The sequence below is a fragment of the Plodia interpunctella genome, chromosome 16 (genome assembly GCF_027563975.2).
Source record: "Plodia interpunctella isolate USDA-ARS_2022_Savannah chromosome 16, ilPloInte3.2, whole genome shotgun sequence".
Classification (NCBI taxonomy): Eukaryota; Metazoa; Arthropoda; class Insecta; order Lepidoptera; family Pyralidae; genus Plodia; species Plodia interpunctella.
The window spans coordinates 7,898,515-7,918,640 of record NC_071309.1 but is presented as its reverse complement, the minus strand read 5'-3'; the positions used below and the strand labels follow the sequence as shown (position 1 = coordinate 7,918,640).

Below are 20,126 nucleotides of genomic sequence, written 5' to 3'. Positions count from 1 at the left end.
CGTTTAATAAAGTATCAAATCTGAAATAAAGCCATGATAACCGAACAAAACTCTTTAATGTATAAGTTTACTGGCAAAGTAGTTCCCAGAACCATAAAAGATTGATCACCGTTAAGCTTTGCCCATCATTTTAAACCACAACCGTGCACCTTGTAAAATCGCATCCATCAATCAAAATTATATTAGCAATAAATCTACGGGTGCGCACTCACTGTGCCCAACGACTTTACAATACACGATATTTTTAGTAAAATTTTCAGATAATTCGCAGAAAGTTGAAAGTGTCGTGACGTGATTGGTGACTAATTATGGTTCCACTCTAGATAAGCAAAATCAAAATCAATCCACTCTAGATAAGCCCACTCCAATTCCTCCCGTGGATGTCGTATTAGGTGACTAAGGGTGATAGGCTATAGGGCTATAGGTGATAGACATCAATAGCCAAGAAGATGTGCTTCCCAAAGAGGGTTAACGTTAGGTGGCCGGCAGTAGAATCATAGCCAAATCTTCAAAATTTAGTGGTAATTTTAACGTGAAATCTGGGCTTAGGGGCTTCACAGTTCCGAATGTAGCTGCGCCCCGGAGCTTCCCTCTCGTAGGAATTCCGGGATAAAAAGTACCCTATGTGTTATTCTAGGTTATATTCTAGCCGTCAAGCAATCGGTCCAGTCGATTTTGCGTGAAAGAGTAGCAAACATACATACTCACATCCTCACAAACTTTCGCAATTATAATATTAGTGATTTTATGATATTACAAAATACTACTCGTATTTATTTTCTAGCACAGAGAATTTCGCACTTCACACAATATCGTATCGCGATCGTGTCGTGTGTAATAAACGCACCAGAAACTTTTGCCATACACTGATTGCTTCATAATAATTTATAGAGCGTAATCTGGCAGGCATCGAACCCGGTAAATTACTCATCGATAACTCAATTTACCGTATATACGATTCTGTGTTTTAATTTGTATTAAAACATTTACAATTGTGAATTATGCTTTTGTTTACATGAACTATTTGATCGTTTTACTACCTACAGGCTACATATAGGCTTTTTAGCGTCATATTCTACATGTAAATGCGAATCACTTCCATCAATGCAGTTGGTCCCATTAGGTGAGTTGCACCGTCAAATTTTATTTGCGCCGTTGACGTTTAGACAAAATGGCGTAGCCTCTGGGCGAAAGTCTTCACATTAAATTCTACATTTTATAATCATTTTCAAAACTACAAACTACTGGCGTTTGAAAAAACGAGAAGAAATGCCAAAAGAAAAATTAGTTTCTTCCACTGTAGTGTCCCCTATCATGCCAGAAGGGAAAATAATTCTGATAGAACCATGCTTCATTGCTCAACCGTGCTCAGCATGTTGTGGCTCCGTTGTGATTTTGACACTAACTTGCGTTGACGTACGTCGAAACTTCGTACAATGTCTAGGTTGTTTCGTCGATACGTACGTTGATTCGTCGAGGACGTCAACGTAACGGAACGCAGTGAAGCGCATCATAGAGATGACAAAAATTGTATAAACTAAAAAATCACAACCATTAATATCTTCATTCATATAATAAAGCAAAATTAGCTACTCCGTTTTCAAGTTAGAATACTGAGAAAATTGAAATTATGAACACAAATATCATATTCAATACCCATGTATAAAACTAGTGAAATCATAGCGAGTTACTAATTAGTTCAAACTAGTTGAGGGCTCTCGTCTTCACCCCTTATCCTCTCGTCGCCGTAGCAACCATTACAATGTAAAATTCTAATTCTCTCGTTAAGTTCTTTGGCCTTTTCTAGCCACTTTTGTTGAATATAAAATAGGGGAAAAAAGATTTGCATCTAGATGTGGGCTGATGGGATGAAATGTACAATTTTAGGTATCCACAAAGGAATGGACGATGAAATTCTTTTGTTAGTAAAGGCTGGTGTAGGTTGTTAAGTAGTTGTTCGAGAGGTTTAATAATGTCTTTAAAAATTTGCCGATTAGTTGCCCAAAGAATGGGAAAACTAAAAAGTGTTGATTTTATCCATAGCCATATCCATTCATCATTTTCATCTCTCTCTCATTTGAGAGTATCTCCGGTTACTTCCTCAGTCGTTGAGCCTCGGAGCCCAGGTTCCACTTACCTAATTTTTCCTCTCCAATCCGCATGGTCGTCGGCGTCTATAGTTGGACTTCGATGCGATGCAATGCGATCCTCAATGACAAAAAACAAACGGGAAATGCTCAGACGAGAGAGAGTTAGTTGGCAACAGGGATGGTTGTACAATGATCGGTGTGCAATATTCATCGCGTGTTACAAAAAGTATCAGCAATAATCCAGCCACGTAACGTAGGTCGCAAATCTCGTCATTACCCGACCAGTTTAAATCAAGCGCCGCTTATAAGCCGCAGCTACACGTGTATTGTATTCGTACGCTCGCCGTGTCTCGCGGCCGCTGTCACTCGTGTTAATTAAACGTCCAGTCAAAGAAATATGCTTCTCTGGATGTGGAAACCATTGGTGTTTTTCTCACTCATATTCACTTATCGCATTCCTTGTTCCAATGCTCCGAAACAACTTTAATACTACACCTTAATTTTTTTTTAATTCATGTATTGTCGTACAATATTTTCGTTTGACTACCTCGGTGGCGCAGTGGTAAAGTGCTTGCCTCTGTACCGTGAGGTCTCTCGGGTTCGATCCCCGGTCGAGTCATGATGGAAAATGATCATGTTCTGATTGGCCCGGGACTTGGATGTTTATCTAAGTATTTGTTATAAAATATAGTATCGTTGAGTTATAACCCCATAACACAAGTTTTACTTAAGAACCTACTTAGGGACTAGCTCAATCTGTGTGATTTGTCCTTATATATTTATTTATTTAATTAACTTAAATCTTTCATATTTAAACGCGTTCATCATCATCGTAAATTTAACAGAAATTCCACTTGTGCGTCTATCAAAATTTCTGTTGGATATAATAAGAACAGCGCATAAAATATTGAAAAGTGTTTATTGTGTTTACCATTTCTCCAACCGCAACATAAAATTATCCGGTGAATGTTATCATGAGTTACAGTTCCGATTGCAGCTAGCAAAGATGAGAGAAAGTTTGTCTATATGCAGTAAAGTGGCTTATCCAGGCGACCTGTCTTGTCATCTTTGTATGCAGTTGCGTGCATGTGTGTGTGCTTCACACGCGCCGGGACAATACTCCGCTATATTTATGTTCAGTTTTTCCGTAATTGGTTTTCGATTTAAACTGGCGACATAAATGCAGCTACGGCTTATAATAAAGGGGATTTGGACCTCGATAATGTTTACTGTATTCCATATGTATCTATCATTGATTGTTCATTATGCTTATTATTGGTCAGTTTTGTACATCTCAATATCGAAATATTAAGTTTAAAGTTTTAAATTTAACTGGAATCCAGCATCAACAATTTTGGTATAATATGATATATTATAATGTCAATAATGTTTCATATTTTTCACGACATATTGTTTTAGTCAATTTTAACTTAAACCTCCGCACAACATTGAAACTTGATGTCAATTTTGACCTGCATACCGCTGTCCTTTAGACAAAATGGCGTTCTTCGCGCCTTTCTGCGCAAGATAAAATTTACTTCAAAGTTTTTTTGTGCAACCCACTCTAAATAAATTAAACTATTCTAACAACTTGCAAAACTTGTTATATCACAACATTGACTTAAAAGAAACATCAAAAAAAGTCATTCCTATTATTAACAAAGCTACACAATTATACTTTAGCTAATTTAACCCTTTATCAAACTAAACGGAAAGTTACTCGAAGCCACTTCTTAACATAAGTCAGAACTAAAACTTCTGACGCGGCTAAAATTTGTTTCCATTCTAGAGACGTGAAGTCAAATGCTATTAAAAGTTTTAATGACTTGAAGCATTCTTTCGGGCTTCGTTCGAAGAGGTATTAATTAAAAATGGCCGGATCAGGCTCCTACTCGGAAGCTGTTGCTGACACAAACTTGGCGAGACTGTCGATATTTTTTTAATATCTGCGAAAATAATGCTCCGAGATTTTAGTGTTGGATTATAGAAGATTTTATTCCTTTTAAATTAATTTTCATAAATTCATCACCATCGTGTCGAGTAGGTATGTTGGTGCTAACACTGGTGTTAGATTTTATTGAATTCGCCCAAAGGCATCTGACATGACTTTTACGACTACCTATCGCCATTTAGCCGCAAGCATATTCACTATTGAACTAAATTGAATTTTCTCAAAGTATTGTTTTTGGTAAGTAGGTACTATAATTTATTGGCTGTCGCCTGCGGTAGCTTATGTTTTATTGTTTGTCATTAACTATATCTATTCCAAATCTCATTATAATACGTAAAAGCTTAAAAGATTTCCTCATGTATAATATATAATATATTAGTAAGGTTAATTATAATTGCAAAATGTTTTTATTCATATGAATGGATTTTTATGAATGGATGTAAAGTCGACTGCACGTCAATACTCGTGGTAATTGAGGGCGAATCTGCAATGAATTTGGCTAGGTTCACGTGCTGTCGACCGTACAATAAACTTTGTTATCATATTAGTTAGAAAGTTAATAATAGTTTTAAAATTTTCAACAAAAACGCAATACAATAATATAACATTTGAATCGACTTCCAATCCAACACACAAAACCGAGAAATAATAAAGGAAAATTCAGTTTTTTTAACGTCAAATAAACCCAAGATGCTGATTATGAACGCTGTATGTAGACGCTGCAAATCTTTCGACATATCCGATAGGATTCAGTCTTATTGAACTCATCTGGCGAACTAAGTAGGGTCTCATTAGAGTGGTTATTAAGGCGTATCAGCGAGAACTGAGATTTTCCATCCTATTTGTGTGATTATTGGAATAGTACTTTATATATTCGCAATGTCAGGTATAATGTATTGTATGTGTACATAAGCAAAAGCTTACGACTTAATATTTTATAAATATATGTTACCGTTGCTTGCAGCACCACCCATGGTCTATGTTTGAATTAGTTGCATTAAAATTGGCCTAGCGGTTTTGACGTGCATGCGTGACAGACAGACGTCCTTTGGCATTAATCATAATTATTAGTATGAAATGATGACATTTATTATTGTTATTCATACAGTTGAATATGAAACTGACTATATGTTAAATTGACGTTTAAACCTTTCGGTGGGCATCTACATACATACAGTTTTATGTAAAGAATAATTCAAACTTCATTAACAGATACTTATATCTCATAATAATAACGAATTCATATATATTCATTTAGTAGAAGTAGTGTAAAAATGTGCAAAGTAAAACAATACAAGAATCACAGTACAATGAATAGAATATTACAAAAATAAAGTACACTGTGACCGTAATTATGGTCTTTGTGGCGGCCATCTTGGCGGCTGCCGCTGAGGACAAAGGCAGATTGGAGGCGAAGTAGATTCTGTTTATACTGAAAATAAAAAAAAACTGCGACTCCATGCTACTTTAATATCTTAACGCAGCTGCCGTTGTGGCCTTTATTCATCTTTACTTTCAATTTAAGTAATGCGTCATACTTAAATTCTGTGTTTCGATTCAGAGACGTCAAAATACTCACGTCGGATTCCGCGCGGATATGGCTAATTTGTATATGAAAAATATGCAAGAAGCTTATTAGTTAATATTCTTTCGTTCTTTAAAACTTCATTTCCTTTCTTAATTAAACCACTTCTACAAAGTTCATATTTTTACTTTTACACATTTGAGTCTGTGATGCCACGAAGCTCATGTTTCGCATTAAAAAATAACCTTTAATCTTTGAAGATTTGGCTACGATTTTATAAACCGGCAGTTTAACTATTACATCGCGTAATTATAACATTGCTCGCGAAATGCGACTGGAGTAGAGGACGCATCTAAACAAGTATGCAATTATGTGCAACATTGTTACAGTACGTCATTAGCGAAAGACGGCGCACTGTAAATTAAATTAAGGATAAACTCTTTGATAAACTAACTAAATAGACTACGCAAACGATAAAATTAGACGGTACAGATTGTACAGTTAGACATTACGTCGCGCAGTTTGGGTTAACAGATCCAATTTTCATTTTCCAATTTTTATTTTTGTTTCTATTTAAAAAGTCCTGACAATTCAAATTTTACATGTTTTCCTGACAGAGAGCTAAAATTGCTGACAGGATAAATTCTGTTATTTGGGAAGGCGACGTGCAACCCTGTCGATTTGTAATTTGGATTTTGAAAACAGACCGCCACATATTCTTAAGCAGTCCGACTAAATTCTACACTGACTGACGGGCAATGTTGGCTGGTTGACTGGCGCTAAAATTGATTTGACTCTACTAGATTTTAGCGTGTCAACCGACATGGACTTATCATCACCGAGACACAGAAAGCATATTCTCTGAATAAACATACCTAATTCTCTTCATTTGAGCGTTATACCGTTTTCCGTCCGCGCAGAGCGACGGAGCCCAGAAAAACACATATTTAGCTACCTATATTGTTGCGCTTCATTATGTACCTATTGTTAGTTATCTATTTGATATATTACCAACGTGGATCTGAAGATAAATTAATGCTAGATGTACAACATTGTATCTTGCTTTGCACGCAGTGGTCTTCATTTGTTGAAATATCGTGTTATTTAAAATTTTATTTGCACTCAAATCGTGAGTGTGTATTCCAAGTGTGGTGTTGGTATTTCGTATGTTATGTGGGAAGAAATGTTTTATTGAAGTGATAACTTCTTAAGCGCCGTTGTGCACTTTTTGTGATGGGTAAAAAATGTTAAACTCGCGTCAGGACACGAGACTCGAAAATTCCTAAGATGACAAAAATGCACAACGTTAATAATAATAATAATAAGCCCGCAGGGCGAGCTGTTGGGGAGTAGCGACCCCACGGACCTGAGTGCTCCCAGGGGAGGCCCCTGTTCCTCACCTCCGCCTTCCTTCCCCAAGGTCGGAGTGGAAACCGAGAGGTAACAGGACCCCTACCTCTGGCTTGCCTTGACCGGCCGGCCAGACTGGAGTCGCGAGAGCTATATAATCCGCGGCTTAAAGCTAGTTTATAATATTTGCATTGACGTGACAAATTATTTTTTCAACGTAAACGTGATTCATATTTTATTTTTATATAAATAATAATCATTTTCAAAGATCTTACATATTATATCATCCTATAAGATTATAAGAACACAGACCAGAGAAGTCAAGTGAAAGCGAATGACGAGAATGGCACAGAACCGTAGGAAGTGGTGAGAAAAAAGGGAGGCCTATTAATTAATACCCAGCAGTGTGTTGGTTGGTGGTACAGGCTTTAACCATTACACCACCACCGCTCGACATCATTAGACTTAGTTTGAATAATTTTTAATGTCAATAAATTATTTATATCATACTAAATTGAATGAAGAATTTTTAATTTGACAAGTTGATCATTATCAGTATTATACAAAAGCCACTCACAATACTGGAATTATTTTTGAAAGTTTAGTTTCAGTGTCCTTTATCATTAAAATAGACGAGAATAATTTAGGTAATATATACCGTCCGTACACAAATATAGCGGGAACCAATAAAAAGTAATTAAAGTCGCTCCGACGCGACGTGGCTCCCGGCAGATTTGTCTCTACAGCCGATGGTACAACGATGTACGATTATCGATGGCAACCACACTGAAAATACTACATATTATCTATAATATTCATAGAAAAATTCGGCGATAAAGTATCTTTACATATTATAAAAAGGCCTCTGTCTGAATGAACTCAATAAACTTAGAAACTATCGAACAGTTTTTTGTACGGTTTTCACCATTATATTGTGTGAACCCTGAGACAGCTTTACGTGTATAATTTATCATAAATATACCCGAGCGAAACCGGGACGGGCTACTTGTTTTACCTATATATTTTGAACTTTCGTGCACATAGAGGATGGTGAAGAATATAACCGCATACGGGGTACTTCTCGAGGTATGTAGTTGCATCCTAGAATAGGACCACTCCATATCCTCCCGTGGACGTTGTACGAGGCGACTAAGGGACATAAAACCTTGGCAGCTGGCAATAACAGCATTCCTAAGTAGAGTTGATGCCAGACTGGCGGTCGATTCTAAAACCACAGCTGATTGTTCAAAATTTTACGGTAGGTTTGTCAACCGTTTTTATTTCTTAACTCAAAAGGGAATGAAACAAGAGGCAGAATCTAGACAAGACCAATCACATCTGATAAGAGGTATTTGGAGAAAATGCTGCAGAGAAATTTGTTGCGCCGCTTCTTCTTCTCCTGCGCTTTAGAAGTCGGCGTTAGACTAATTATTAACGTAAATAAATGATGTATATCATCCTAAGATGAAGAAATCATTTTGTATTTGATAAAATACATCCAAATTATTCTATTCCTATTATTAAAATAGCATATCCACGAAAGTGTTATTGCATGTCGGGCGGATTTGCAGCGGCCCGGCGCAAAGTTAGTGAATCCGATGCCTCCGGAACTATTATTGAGGCGAATGGATTGAACCCAGTCAAATTCGTGGAAGGCGCGAAGGCTGCTTTTTTCATGCAAATTTCAGAGGAAATTTGAAGTTTCATCGAAAACAACCGAAGCTTTATTTTCTTTAAATCTTTTAATAAACCTGTAAAGATAACTTCATAATAATGAAGTTTGGGAGAAATGTGAGGATAACAAAATCCGCACATATATCCCAAACACACAAATTTTATCAACAGAATTCTGAAAAAAATTGGAACACGGCTAGTAACCCGAAATAGTTTCGATAGATTTTCGTGATAAAAGGACTACAGATTTTATTTTGTATCTCGATATTTTTACAGAAACGATGGCTCAAAAAGCAATGCAGCCTTTTAAAAATCTGTACTGTGCATTTTAATGTGTTTGTTGTCAAGTTCTGCCTCTTTAGTTTTTATGTCTAATTAAATAATTACAGTCTTTGTTACCAAACAATTTATGAATTGTAACTGCAACAAAATAGAAACTCTAATAATCATCATCAAGTTAATCATCATCATCAAGTTCGTCACCAAAATCATTTTTAGCTCATACCCTATACACACTACTTTCTTTCGCGATTTTTTTATTTTACGGTACGATGCCAATCTCACCCATAGCTTTCCCGGAAATTGTACTAGTTACTTTTGAGAAAGCTCTTTTTACACGACGCTATTCATTTTAGTAACGAAATCGACAAATCGTCTACTAGTATGCAACCCTTTCACGATTGGTTTCGCGCACGGCGCTACCAAAATCTTCGATTTTCAAATTGTTTTTGGAATCGTTTGAAACTGGTCGCTTACTAGTTATAATTGCGTTACATGTGTTGTCTGAACTCACAGTCTGAACTGGATCTCAGATCTAGGAAAATCTAGATTCTATTAGACTGGCTTTTGTTTAATAAGCCTTTTCTGTTTCAGATATAAAGTGAAATGACTGAGCTACAGCTGCGGTGAGTAGTGACTTAGCAGTTAAAAGTTTAGCCTTTATCTCGGCAGGTACCAAAGGGATTTGACTTGATGTTTAGGTAGAATTGGCTGCGGGCCCCCACGTGGGGCCTATTTGCAATTCCTAAAGCAGCTTTACTCATTCGTAAGTTAGACTTCAAATAAGTTTAATTGCTTTAACTTCTATAGCAGTCCTGACGTGCCAAGCGTCATAGTGACATGTTTCTATTTGCATGACTGAGTTGTGATTGTAATCCCTCGTTCTAATTGTATGTGGAACGGATTGCTGTAAGACGCAAAATAACGCGATACATCGTTGGTATTGATTGCAGAGAAAGACCTCGAATTATGTCATTATGTTTCTTTTGATATGTTTGCATCGCACCGCGTCTTACTAATTTTCGCTTTAAACATACGATTCTGTAATTGTCACTAGTTCGACGTCAATTTAATATGAACCCTCGTGCCACGTAATAAAATTCAGTTTTGCACGTTTGTTCGCCAATGAATTATCTGTTCATTATATTTAATACTTACTCTTTGCTGTTACGTTTTGCCGAAAACTAATTATGTCGACGGTAAAAGGAGTCCTGAAACACAAATATTTATGTTGAGAGAAAATTTTCACTTTGTCTTTACTCTTGTACAGCGCTAAGTATCTCAGCGATAATGTAATTTGAGGTAGAGAAGAACACGGTGCATGGTTGAGTATTACGGAGGAAGAATAATAAATATAAAAGTTCATGTATGCTGCTCCTGTGATGATATTTGCAAGATTATATTCATATTTGAACAAAATAAGGAGCAGTTTATTTATTTCTTAAACTTTTTGTTCCAACTAAAAACGGAAATTACACACTTATAAATAAAATGGTGAACTTAATGCTAATAGCATTCTTTCCCAGCTAACCATTAAGACAAACTGAAAAAAATTAGATTTTTATCCCTTAGCTGCCTCTTACGATATCCACGAGAGGGTATGAAGAGGTCTTGTTCTAGGGTGGGAGCCTACTTTTTCCTACAGTTAATATTATGAATTCGAATGTTTGGATAATGTAAGTAACGTCCGAACTTTAGCATATTAATACTCGCGGCCCGTCCTGGCTTTGCTGGTACAAAATCATAATTAATTACACATCTAAACAGAAACCAATCAGGAACCACATTAAATCTTAGTGAAAATCGTACAAAAATCCGTCAAGTTTATCGCGTACACACAGACGCGACAGGTGGGATTCTTGGGTGAGTTCTTTTTATAATTGAGAACAGGATTAGTGTGATTTTTGTTCGTCACGAGGTCAGGGACGTATATATATAACAATTTAATGACCTTAAAGTAGATTGAAACGAAAACATACGTAACTCCGGTTCGGAGTTTTTGGAAGGTGTAACTTCTCCGGAGTTCTTAAAACTACGATCTCACTTGCGGGAATCCCCCCGAAATTAATATAGCTACAACTCCGGATATATTTTGAACAGCTGAACCGATTTTCATGAAACATGGCTAAGAACACTCGGGATGACACAAAAAAAAAAAACTAAACGAAAATCGTCTCATCCGTTTGGGAGCCATGATGCCACAGATAGTTATACAGATACACAGATACACAGGCAGACAACTGAAACTTCTAACACCTCTCTTTTTGTTTAAAAATTAACACATGATCAGTGAAAAGCGAAAAAAAAAAGAGGTCGAATAAACTCGACAATGATTGGTCCAGCTCGTGAATGACGATCATTAAAGTGGAAAGCCGCGGCACTTACGGGGACGAGGCAGTTTACAGCCCTCGTCGTAAAATGCAGTTTTTATGAGCCGCAGCGTTGCTTCGCTGACGCCTGCTTTTTATTTCACCTTCCCGACTATCAATGCTAGTTTCCATCGCGTGTTGCCAACAAAAAAAAAAAAAGACACTTATTGAAAAATTTTACAAAGAGTGCATTCTTTATTGAAATTGTCGTCGGGAATTTCGCGATGAAAACACTCTTTGTGCTTGTTTCCAGGTTGTTTAACTATCTAACCTTCAGTCTGAAACTTTCTCAGTTTTATTTATTTATGTATAAGTATAAAAACTTACGAATAAAATTTAAAAGTTTTAAAAGTTAATCGTTAAGTTAATTGTAAGTTATTTTCATCTAGCCCGTAGATGTTGTGGGCCCACTGCTGGGTATAGGCCTCCATCTCCTATTTTTCTGCAGCCCTCCAGTATTCGGTAGCGATAATTGGCTACCTTCTGAATACCTTCACACAAAGTACGAAATAAAATTACTGAAAAAAAAAACAATTTTTCTTTAGGTTTTGTCACTGTTTGGTTAAATATGGGTTAAAAGTAAACGACAAATAATAAAAAATATCTATCTGAGACATATTTTCTAAAACTTGTTAAAAACACACTAATATAAAAATTGGTCATCACGATAAATATAATGATTCGAAATTTGAAATTAAAAAGTGAAATAATAAAATGTGCTAGTAATTTAAAAACCTGGCACAAAATAAAAAAAATAAGACTTTATTTTTTAACTGACAGACTTGTCAGTTCCCAGTAAATTTAAACTTTGCGGCTCGCTGAAAAATTTAAGAATTCGTGGTTGCCGCTGTGAGTAGCATTCTAAAACTGAAGGAGGAACACGTAAAACCTAACTAAGGGTGAGTTGCACTAGTCAACTTTGACGTTGACTTTGACCTGAGCCCCGCTGACCTTTAAACAAACTATGCGTTTTTCCGTGCAAGTTAAATTTAACGTCAAAGTTGACTGGTGCAACCCACTCTTACTCGTAAGTTAGGGTTTACGAGTTCTCCAGTGATAAGAATTGTTAATTTTATTGACGGCCGACGTGTGTCGCCACTGCCTCCACAAAATGAATGTTTCAATTGATTTTCGGGTCGCATTTTATTACTTCCGCTGTGATTTTATGCTCAATACAAAAGTTGTAAACTTTGTGATGATGCAAATAACTAGAAATATTTGTTTATGTTATTTTTAAGTCTTGTGAGGAAATTATTACCTATAATATATTATCTGAAAAAAAAAAGATTACAACGATGTCGTAACAGACGAATAAATGATAAAAAAAGCCTCAAAAGTTGAGAGGCAACAACAACATTACAAGAAGGGTTAACATCAAGCAGGCGGCCGGTCGTAAAATAATAGCCACAATAACAGAAAATTTCGTGGACCCTTCGTTCTGTAAAAATGTTACCAAGATAAAGGAGATCCATATAAAAATTGCTTTTAACAACCCACAAGAAATAATGGAGCTAATTAAACGAAAAAACTTGTTGGGAAATTGCCAATCTGGATAGGTACCTACTAGATGCATTCTAGCTATGGCAGTACCAAATCAAGATTACACGAGATCTCAGCCTGCAGTCTGCAGATGCAGATAAATCAATCTTCAGCGCAATTGCATAGGCTGCCTTGCGGTGCGTCGGACGTTCGTAATCCTCCGGCCACTCTCAGGATTAGGACACCTGGGATCCCAGAAACTGATAAATACATTCAGGTTTCCACAGACAGACAAACCTATTTGTTACTAGCTGCAAGATTCAAGGCAAGACGTAGGTAATTCTAGTTTAAAGATTGTAAACGAACGGTGGTGGTCTAGTGGTTGACGTGCCTGGGAACCGAATGCTCCCAGGTTCGAATCCTATTCGTGTCACATTAGTTTGTATTTGTATACCAAATCGAGTCATGAGTCAGATACATACAGATACGTGAGTATGTATTGAATATAATAAGGAAAAATGTACTTTAGATAATGTGTGAAACATAAAAAAAGGCAATACAAACCATTCCATTAACATTGCGCAGGTAGTCGTTGTGTATGTTACATTCCACATAACAGTCCTCAGCCATGGAGGAATAAGAATATACGAGAAGAAAAATCTTTCACTTTCTGATAAATTTGTAATAACTATTCCCGTTCAAACATAAGCTAGGTAAGGTAAGGTATCTTTTTGAAAATCAAATGACTATAATTATTGGGGGTGAAAATTTGTATGAAAATCGTGAAATGAAATGTCTACACTACGATTTTTCTTGTGTGTACGATTTTTCTAACATGTATATAATAAATGAAATATTAGTTTAAGCCGATACATTCTAAATTGAACCATTTATTGAACACGAAAGTAGTTTCCTGTTCTAAATCTAAAGTCTGTTTTAAATTATATTGATGTAAAATCTGTAAGAGTCTTTAGAAATAAAACTCGTAATTAAGAACGGAGTTGACATGTCTCTCAGTTTCCAAACTCCTGGTTACACCAATCGATCACCGAGTCTCGATACACTATTAGGTGAAGGAGTAATTGATTTGCTTTACATATTGCATGATTACGATGTAAGTGCTACCAGTGGTAGGCGTAATAGTTATATAACGATTCGATTAATCGATCTGCCAACTGATAGTCGATGATTAATTCATACTCACATACTTTATATTATAAATGTGAAAGTGTGTGTGTGTCTTTCTTTCACATCAAAACAGAGAAATTAACAAAAATTGCAAGCAGGAATTCAAATAGTAAAAAGATAAAGAAAGTAAAAGATCAGTTAACATCCAGACAGTGAAAAGTGGAGAAGACGGAAATACTGTACCGAACACACATAATAAACATAATAAAATCAGATAAGGGTAAGCGGATAATAAAAAAAAAGTTTAAAGTAACAACATTTTAATTCAGTTGTTGCGGCAAAACCATTCAAACTTTTCGACGACAAAAAGAGAAAAACTTTTAGCAATTATTATTTGACCAAAAGGAACGCCCCAATTAATTGTACCTAAGTCGTAACTTTGAAAAAATATGAGGTGTCATAATGCACAAACAAAAGCATTGGCAGAATACCGGAAAATGTCAGGGTTGGCACTTGTATCGATTGATTTTAACATTCAGAATTTAGGTTGTTTGTTATTATGAAAAATATTTTCAGAATATGAAGAATTATTTGTGTAAGGATTATTGAAGTATAAAACCGAAAAATCAACTTTACAGGTGGTAACCTTGCTCTCAAAGCTTTACTTTAGATACTGCGAGTAACAAGTACTTACTGTGTTGTGTTGTGTTTTGTAAACTAAGATAACTTTGAGAGAGTTTTTATCATAAATTCATTCATGTATGCAATTGCACTAGTTGATTATATAGGTACATATTCGAATAAAAATAATTAAGTTGCGACTTCAGGGTCGAAAGGAATGAATTAATTTATTATAAAAACTCAATATCAAAACTCGGCTGTCCACCATTTGCAAAAATAGAGTTTTTCGGCCACTCAGTCAAAGTTATCTTAATTTACAAAACACAACACAGCTGGTAACTACTCTCCTCCTCCCTCGCCCCTCCCCCTCTCTCTCGCTTTTTGTGTTTACAACTGTTACGCCGAAGTCTAAAAATTGTTTAAATGAAGAGGTACTTTTGATTTTATGACCATCAGTCCTCTTTGGGAATGCTGTGAAAGCTATATGCCCAGTCGCCTCGCACGCTATCACGGGAAAACCTGGAGTAGTCCGCTCTCCGCTCTAGGACGAGAATCACACACCAGAAAGTGGCAACCCTGTCCGAATGCAACTTCCTCGCTGGCAATAATCGTTCGAGCCAAGTAAGGAACAAAACACAAAACAATCGACACCAGCAACACAAACTATTGCCCGCGCTATTGGTAGCAAAAATTTATGAGTTTTGTTTTCAGATAGTTTCTTTACGTGTTGATTTAATGCGTTGCACGGCGCAGGTTTGATTCTGAAATATTTGCAATACCTCTCCTTCTGATCTAAGAGCTGTTTTATAGGATCGGAATCGTGTCGTTACGTCGGAATCTTAGATTTTGTTTCCAAAAATCACTTGAATAGTAAACGGATTGTCACCATACTGTAACTATCTATTATCCGCGGCTTCGTTCGCGTTAATTTACCACATAAAAAGTTAAAGGTAGGTTTTAGATTGTCCCAGATAAAAAATAGCCAATGCCCTTTTCTGTATGCTTACCTATACGTGCCAAATTTCGATATGATATGTGTAGATAAAGCGTGAAGAGGTAACAAAAAAAAATAGTGACAACTGTCTCCTCATACTGATCACACTAGGACATATTTAGAATACTAATGATAGTAGACTGTAAAGTCATTAGAAAAATATTAGAAACAGTATTGGTAAGCCCTATAGAGCCATAGAATACTATCATAGCCTTAAAAATTGTAAGAAACAATAATGGTAAGCCCTTCTGGCATGATACGGACCAACACTGTATAAATGAGTTCCTTTAGGCATTTCTTCACAGCTGTGGTCGTTTCAAAATACCAATTCTCGCGTCAAATTTTATATTATAATATAAAATAATAATAATAATTTCTCAAAAAGAGCTACGAACAACTTTTTGAGAAATTAAAATATGTATTGAACTGTGAAGGTCTAATGTCTGAACAATAATAGACTTCCTGTTGTCTTGAATAAATATATATTAAATTTGAACTGTATATTATCGGTTTGTTTTCCGTTCGATGTCCAATTTTCCTTTATAAACAAAATTTTAGTAAGTACAACATTACACAAGCTGTGAAAACGTCAGCTCAGCAGCATCGCATCAAATCCCGTTATGAAACACGCCTGTTAGCTTAGTATTTATCACTGCATTTCAGATGTTTGCTGAAATTATTGTGTGCAAACAGCTTTGAGGTTTTGGTGCTCCGTATTTCGTCATGTAATATCTGCAGCTGGTCTACGACTGTACACAAAGGATTATATTACACAAAGATTAAGGGAAAATATTAAAAAAAAATGATTTGATGTCAGACAGATATTATTGCTCTAAGTAAACAATATGTTTTTTTAGTAATTTATAATTTAAAAATTCACTGAATGCAAGTAGTGGTCGATGAAAACTACTGTATATGAGTCAAATTGGTATAAACTTATAACTATTGGTACAAACTCATGTGGGAACAGTACGATACAAAAATTTTGATCACTCAGAAAGAAAGAAAAATTCAGTTTGAAGATATCAAAATTACTACTACGTGAACTAACAGAATGACATTCATATGTATATACCAAATTAAATAAAAACGTGTGTATCATTAAAGAGCATATTCATTATATATGAAAACATTTTTCTGTAGTATTTATGACGGGCATAATAAATTCAGTTATTACTTTCATCTTAAGATGCAACTCAGAGCCTACGTTTGAAGCAGCGGATCAAAACTATAATACAACAAAAATGTCACTGAAAAAATAACTCTAAATGTACTACAACGCTTCAAATAAATAAATAAATTATTAACAGTTAAATTCCACACATTCACAAGCGTATGCAAAAATAAGCAATGTGACTATTGAAATAAGCGCTACCTTAAAAATACGGGCACGAATCCAGCGTCCGCTTTCAAAAGATTCATTTGACATAAAAGGCTTTATATAAAATGTGTGTATATATATATAAGCGGTATTTACATGACAGAAGCTTGGATCTGCATGAGAGCTGTTGGGCCTATCGGATAGCAGAGAGGTTTAATGTTTAATACTCTTGAATGGCTATGGACGGCGCGAAAATCGAGTTGAAAGAGAAAAACTTTCGGATGATTTTAATTCGCTTATTGTATTTAGCTTGCTAATTAGTCTTTGATTTTATATTATCGATATTCACCAAACTCCAAATTATATGAATTATGCAAAATTTCAAAAAGATGAATGAAAAAATATGAAATAAATAAATTTACTTTCTTATTTTTATTTTGATTCCATTAAAGCTGTAACATTCGTGCTACAAAATATAACCATGTTAATATATACATATATATAAATGATATGTGGAAGTCACAAACTGGCCGTTTGTCCGAACGCAAGCGGATCAAACGATTTGGCGGGAATCCCCGGAAATCCAACGCATCCACAGTTGAATTTGAACTAATCCTGCTGCTGCAGGGCCCTATATCACGTGACTCAAATTTCAATATCTCCGACTTACCCATATAAACTAAAACAGTAAAGGTATGCAAAACTGTACCTTCAACATCTCCGTTATCTGAATGATGTGTGAATTTTTTTGGGTGGTTCAAAGCATTTCGACCGCTGCGGCCGCGCTGTCATTACGATCCGTCAATTTTCTCGAGGAAGTAATCATTTCCAATTATTCCATAAAATGTACATTGCCAAAGTACAGATTAATTATCTTAAAGTCGGATAGTAAAACTAATATTTATTGTTTTTGTCAAAATTTTAAAAATTGTAATGACAGCGCGGCCTCAGCGTTCGATACGCTCTGAGAACAAGCCGTTACACGTTTCGATAACAAATACTAATCATCTTTATTTTCGAATATGTTTCGATTTTGAATTCAAGATTTTATTCAAGTCGTCGAAGGGCATTTCAAATGACTTTTACGGCATTGTATTCACATACACTACACTTGTGAACTTAAACTGACAATCAGTGTGCAGTTATTACTTCACGATGTTATCTTTCACCGAAATTAAGTGGTGGTCTATTCATGTATGAATCAGATTGGTATACAAACTCATGCGGAATGTTTTAGGACTCGATTCGAGCCTGCTACCTTTTGATTGCACACAGTCTTTATGAACCCACGTCAAAGTGTAATTTTGACGAACGAGAAATATACAATTATTATTAAAAATACAGGGTAAAACGTGGGATTATCGCCATAGTGCGACTCGGTCTGCAGCCAAATCATCATCACAACTATGATTTTATGACAAGTCGATCAATCACGATTTCTCGATTTCAAGATCGTATCAATTCCCAACGATAAATCACCCATAAGCGGCCCGTATTTTTCATAAATAGGCATAATGTCGACAATAAGCTACAAGTTTTCAACGTCTTAATAGTTAGTTGGCAAGCTTTGTTATTCCGGCACTAGAATGTGAATCTGCGGAGCCGCTGTAGTAATCTGCTCCATACTGTCTCCTAATTGCAACCCTAATTGGCCCAAGCCACCCCTTCTTTATTCTCCTTGTCAGGACGTGTGGTGGCCGATGAGGCGTTTGGGATTACAAGGGTTGTGTTTCAGTTCGTTTTCAGATTTGAGACACTAATAATGTTGTTAAGTTTAATAGTTGTGTTTGTTGCCATTATACTTATAGTTCTATTGTTCTATGTTTATAGCTTCCTTAGCAATTTGAAAAAAAATTGCACACAAAATCGCATACGAAAGAAAAATGAAAAATCCTACGTAATTTTTTTTACTATACACTTCATCAGTTTTCTCTGTTTTTTTCTGAAGGTTCGAGCACTATTTCTGCTTTTACAAATAATTTCGAGTGAACGCATCAATCGATCTTTTTCGTTTCTAAATTTGCTTAAAACCATCTAAAACAATTGGTGCAAATTCATGAAGAGAATGGGGCCCCTGGTCTATGGTGTCATATTTTTACAGAGTAGGTACATAAAACTACATTTGTAATGCAACACTATATGGGCCAGATTGCCTCTTTCTTCGACGGTAATAACGGTGAATTTGCTGTGAATTGGTGTTCGTTGATCGGCTGTTGGCCGTAGGATACAAACCCCGAAACACCAAGATTACAAATAGTGACGGTTATTCGACCACTGGCTCTCTGTCGCACGGATTTGATATTCCGTTTAGCGCACCATTGCAACTGCACTGATTCGAATTAGCGCACCGACCAGTCAACATTTTTCAGGTCCGATTCGAGGAATAAATTGAAATGTATTTCTTTAAGATAACCTCGAGCTATGAAATAACTAGTGATGATTTGTTTTCAAAAATGTTATTAAAATAAAGTCTCTTAAAAAGATTCAAATTCATAAAAAAAAAACTAGTAACTACCTAGCTTGAAGTACTCATGGAATAATATTAAGTTGAAATTTGTTCAAATCGTGTGTCAGTGCATGTGACACTGCACAAAATTTAAGGTGTCATTCGAATCGGTGCTATTCCAAATGGTGCGCTAAATGGAGTACATCGGATTTAGGCCATTTTGTCCTATTCAATGTTAACAGGCTGATTGATGGAGTGATTGGAGGTAGCGGAGTCCAATACCGCTTTGTTTTGCTCAAAGCTTATGTGAAATTGGATTTTTGGATGCGGACTAACGAGTTTCGGACGCGCGCGTCTAATCCATATTGATAGGTGTTATAAGCTCGAAAAACATTGGAAAAAGTAAATAGATTTATTTATTTTACAGGCAAGTTGATAGATATAAATTAATAATAAATAGACAACACTCAACGGCCCACACTAAGCACTGATGTATCGCGAGTCCGCGTACAGATTAAAGAGAAATTAAAATAACACTTTCGCGAACGCACGATTGCTATTAGCAATTGTAATAATGAAACTTCTTTTGTGTCTCGTCGAACGTTCATGAAGAGCTTGTGAAAAAAGCGAGGAAGCTCCTGACAGCGAATCTTTGAACAAAAAGACATGAATTTTAAACGTGTAAAAATTATTTTATTATTTCTTCATTCGTGAGAAAATCTCGAAATGTTTCCTCCGAAAAACATGCATGCGACTGGCGTGTGTACAATCAAGAACACATCAAGTTACCCCATATGTACTTCTATGGCGCGGTAATAGCGACGAGTTTGCAATGAATTTGGCTGACGTGCTGTTGACTGTACAAAGCAACAAAGGAAAGCAGGTGCCTCGACGTAAAT

At 35.9% G+C, this 20,126-nt stretch overlaps 1 protein-coding gene across 1 annotated transcript in view; it reads left to right on the top strand.

The window, feature by feature from the left end:
* Window positions 1-20,126, top strand: part of bru3 (bruno 3) — a 616,612-nt gene that overhangs the window by 48,334 nt on the left and 548,152 nt on the right. Inside the window, exon 2 of the mRNA XM_053757110.2 lies at window positions 9,464-9,495. Within this exon, the coding sequence (XP_053613085.1) occupies window positions 9,476-9,495 (20 nt within the window). The 5' untranslated portion in view covers window positions 9,464-9,475. The remainder of the gene's footprint in view (window positions 1-9,463; window positions 9,496-20,126) is intronic.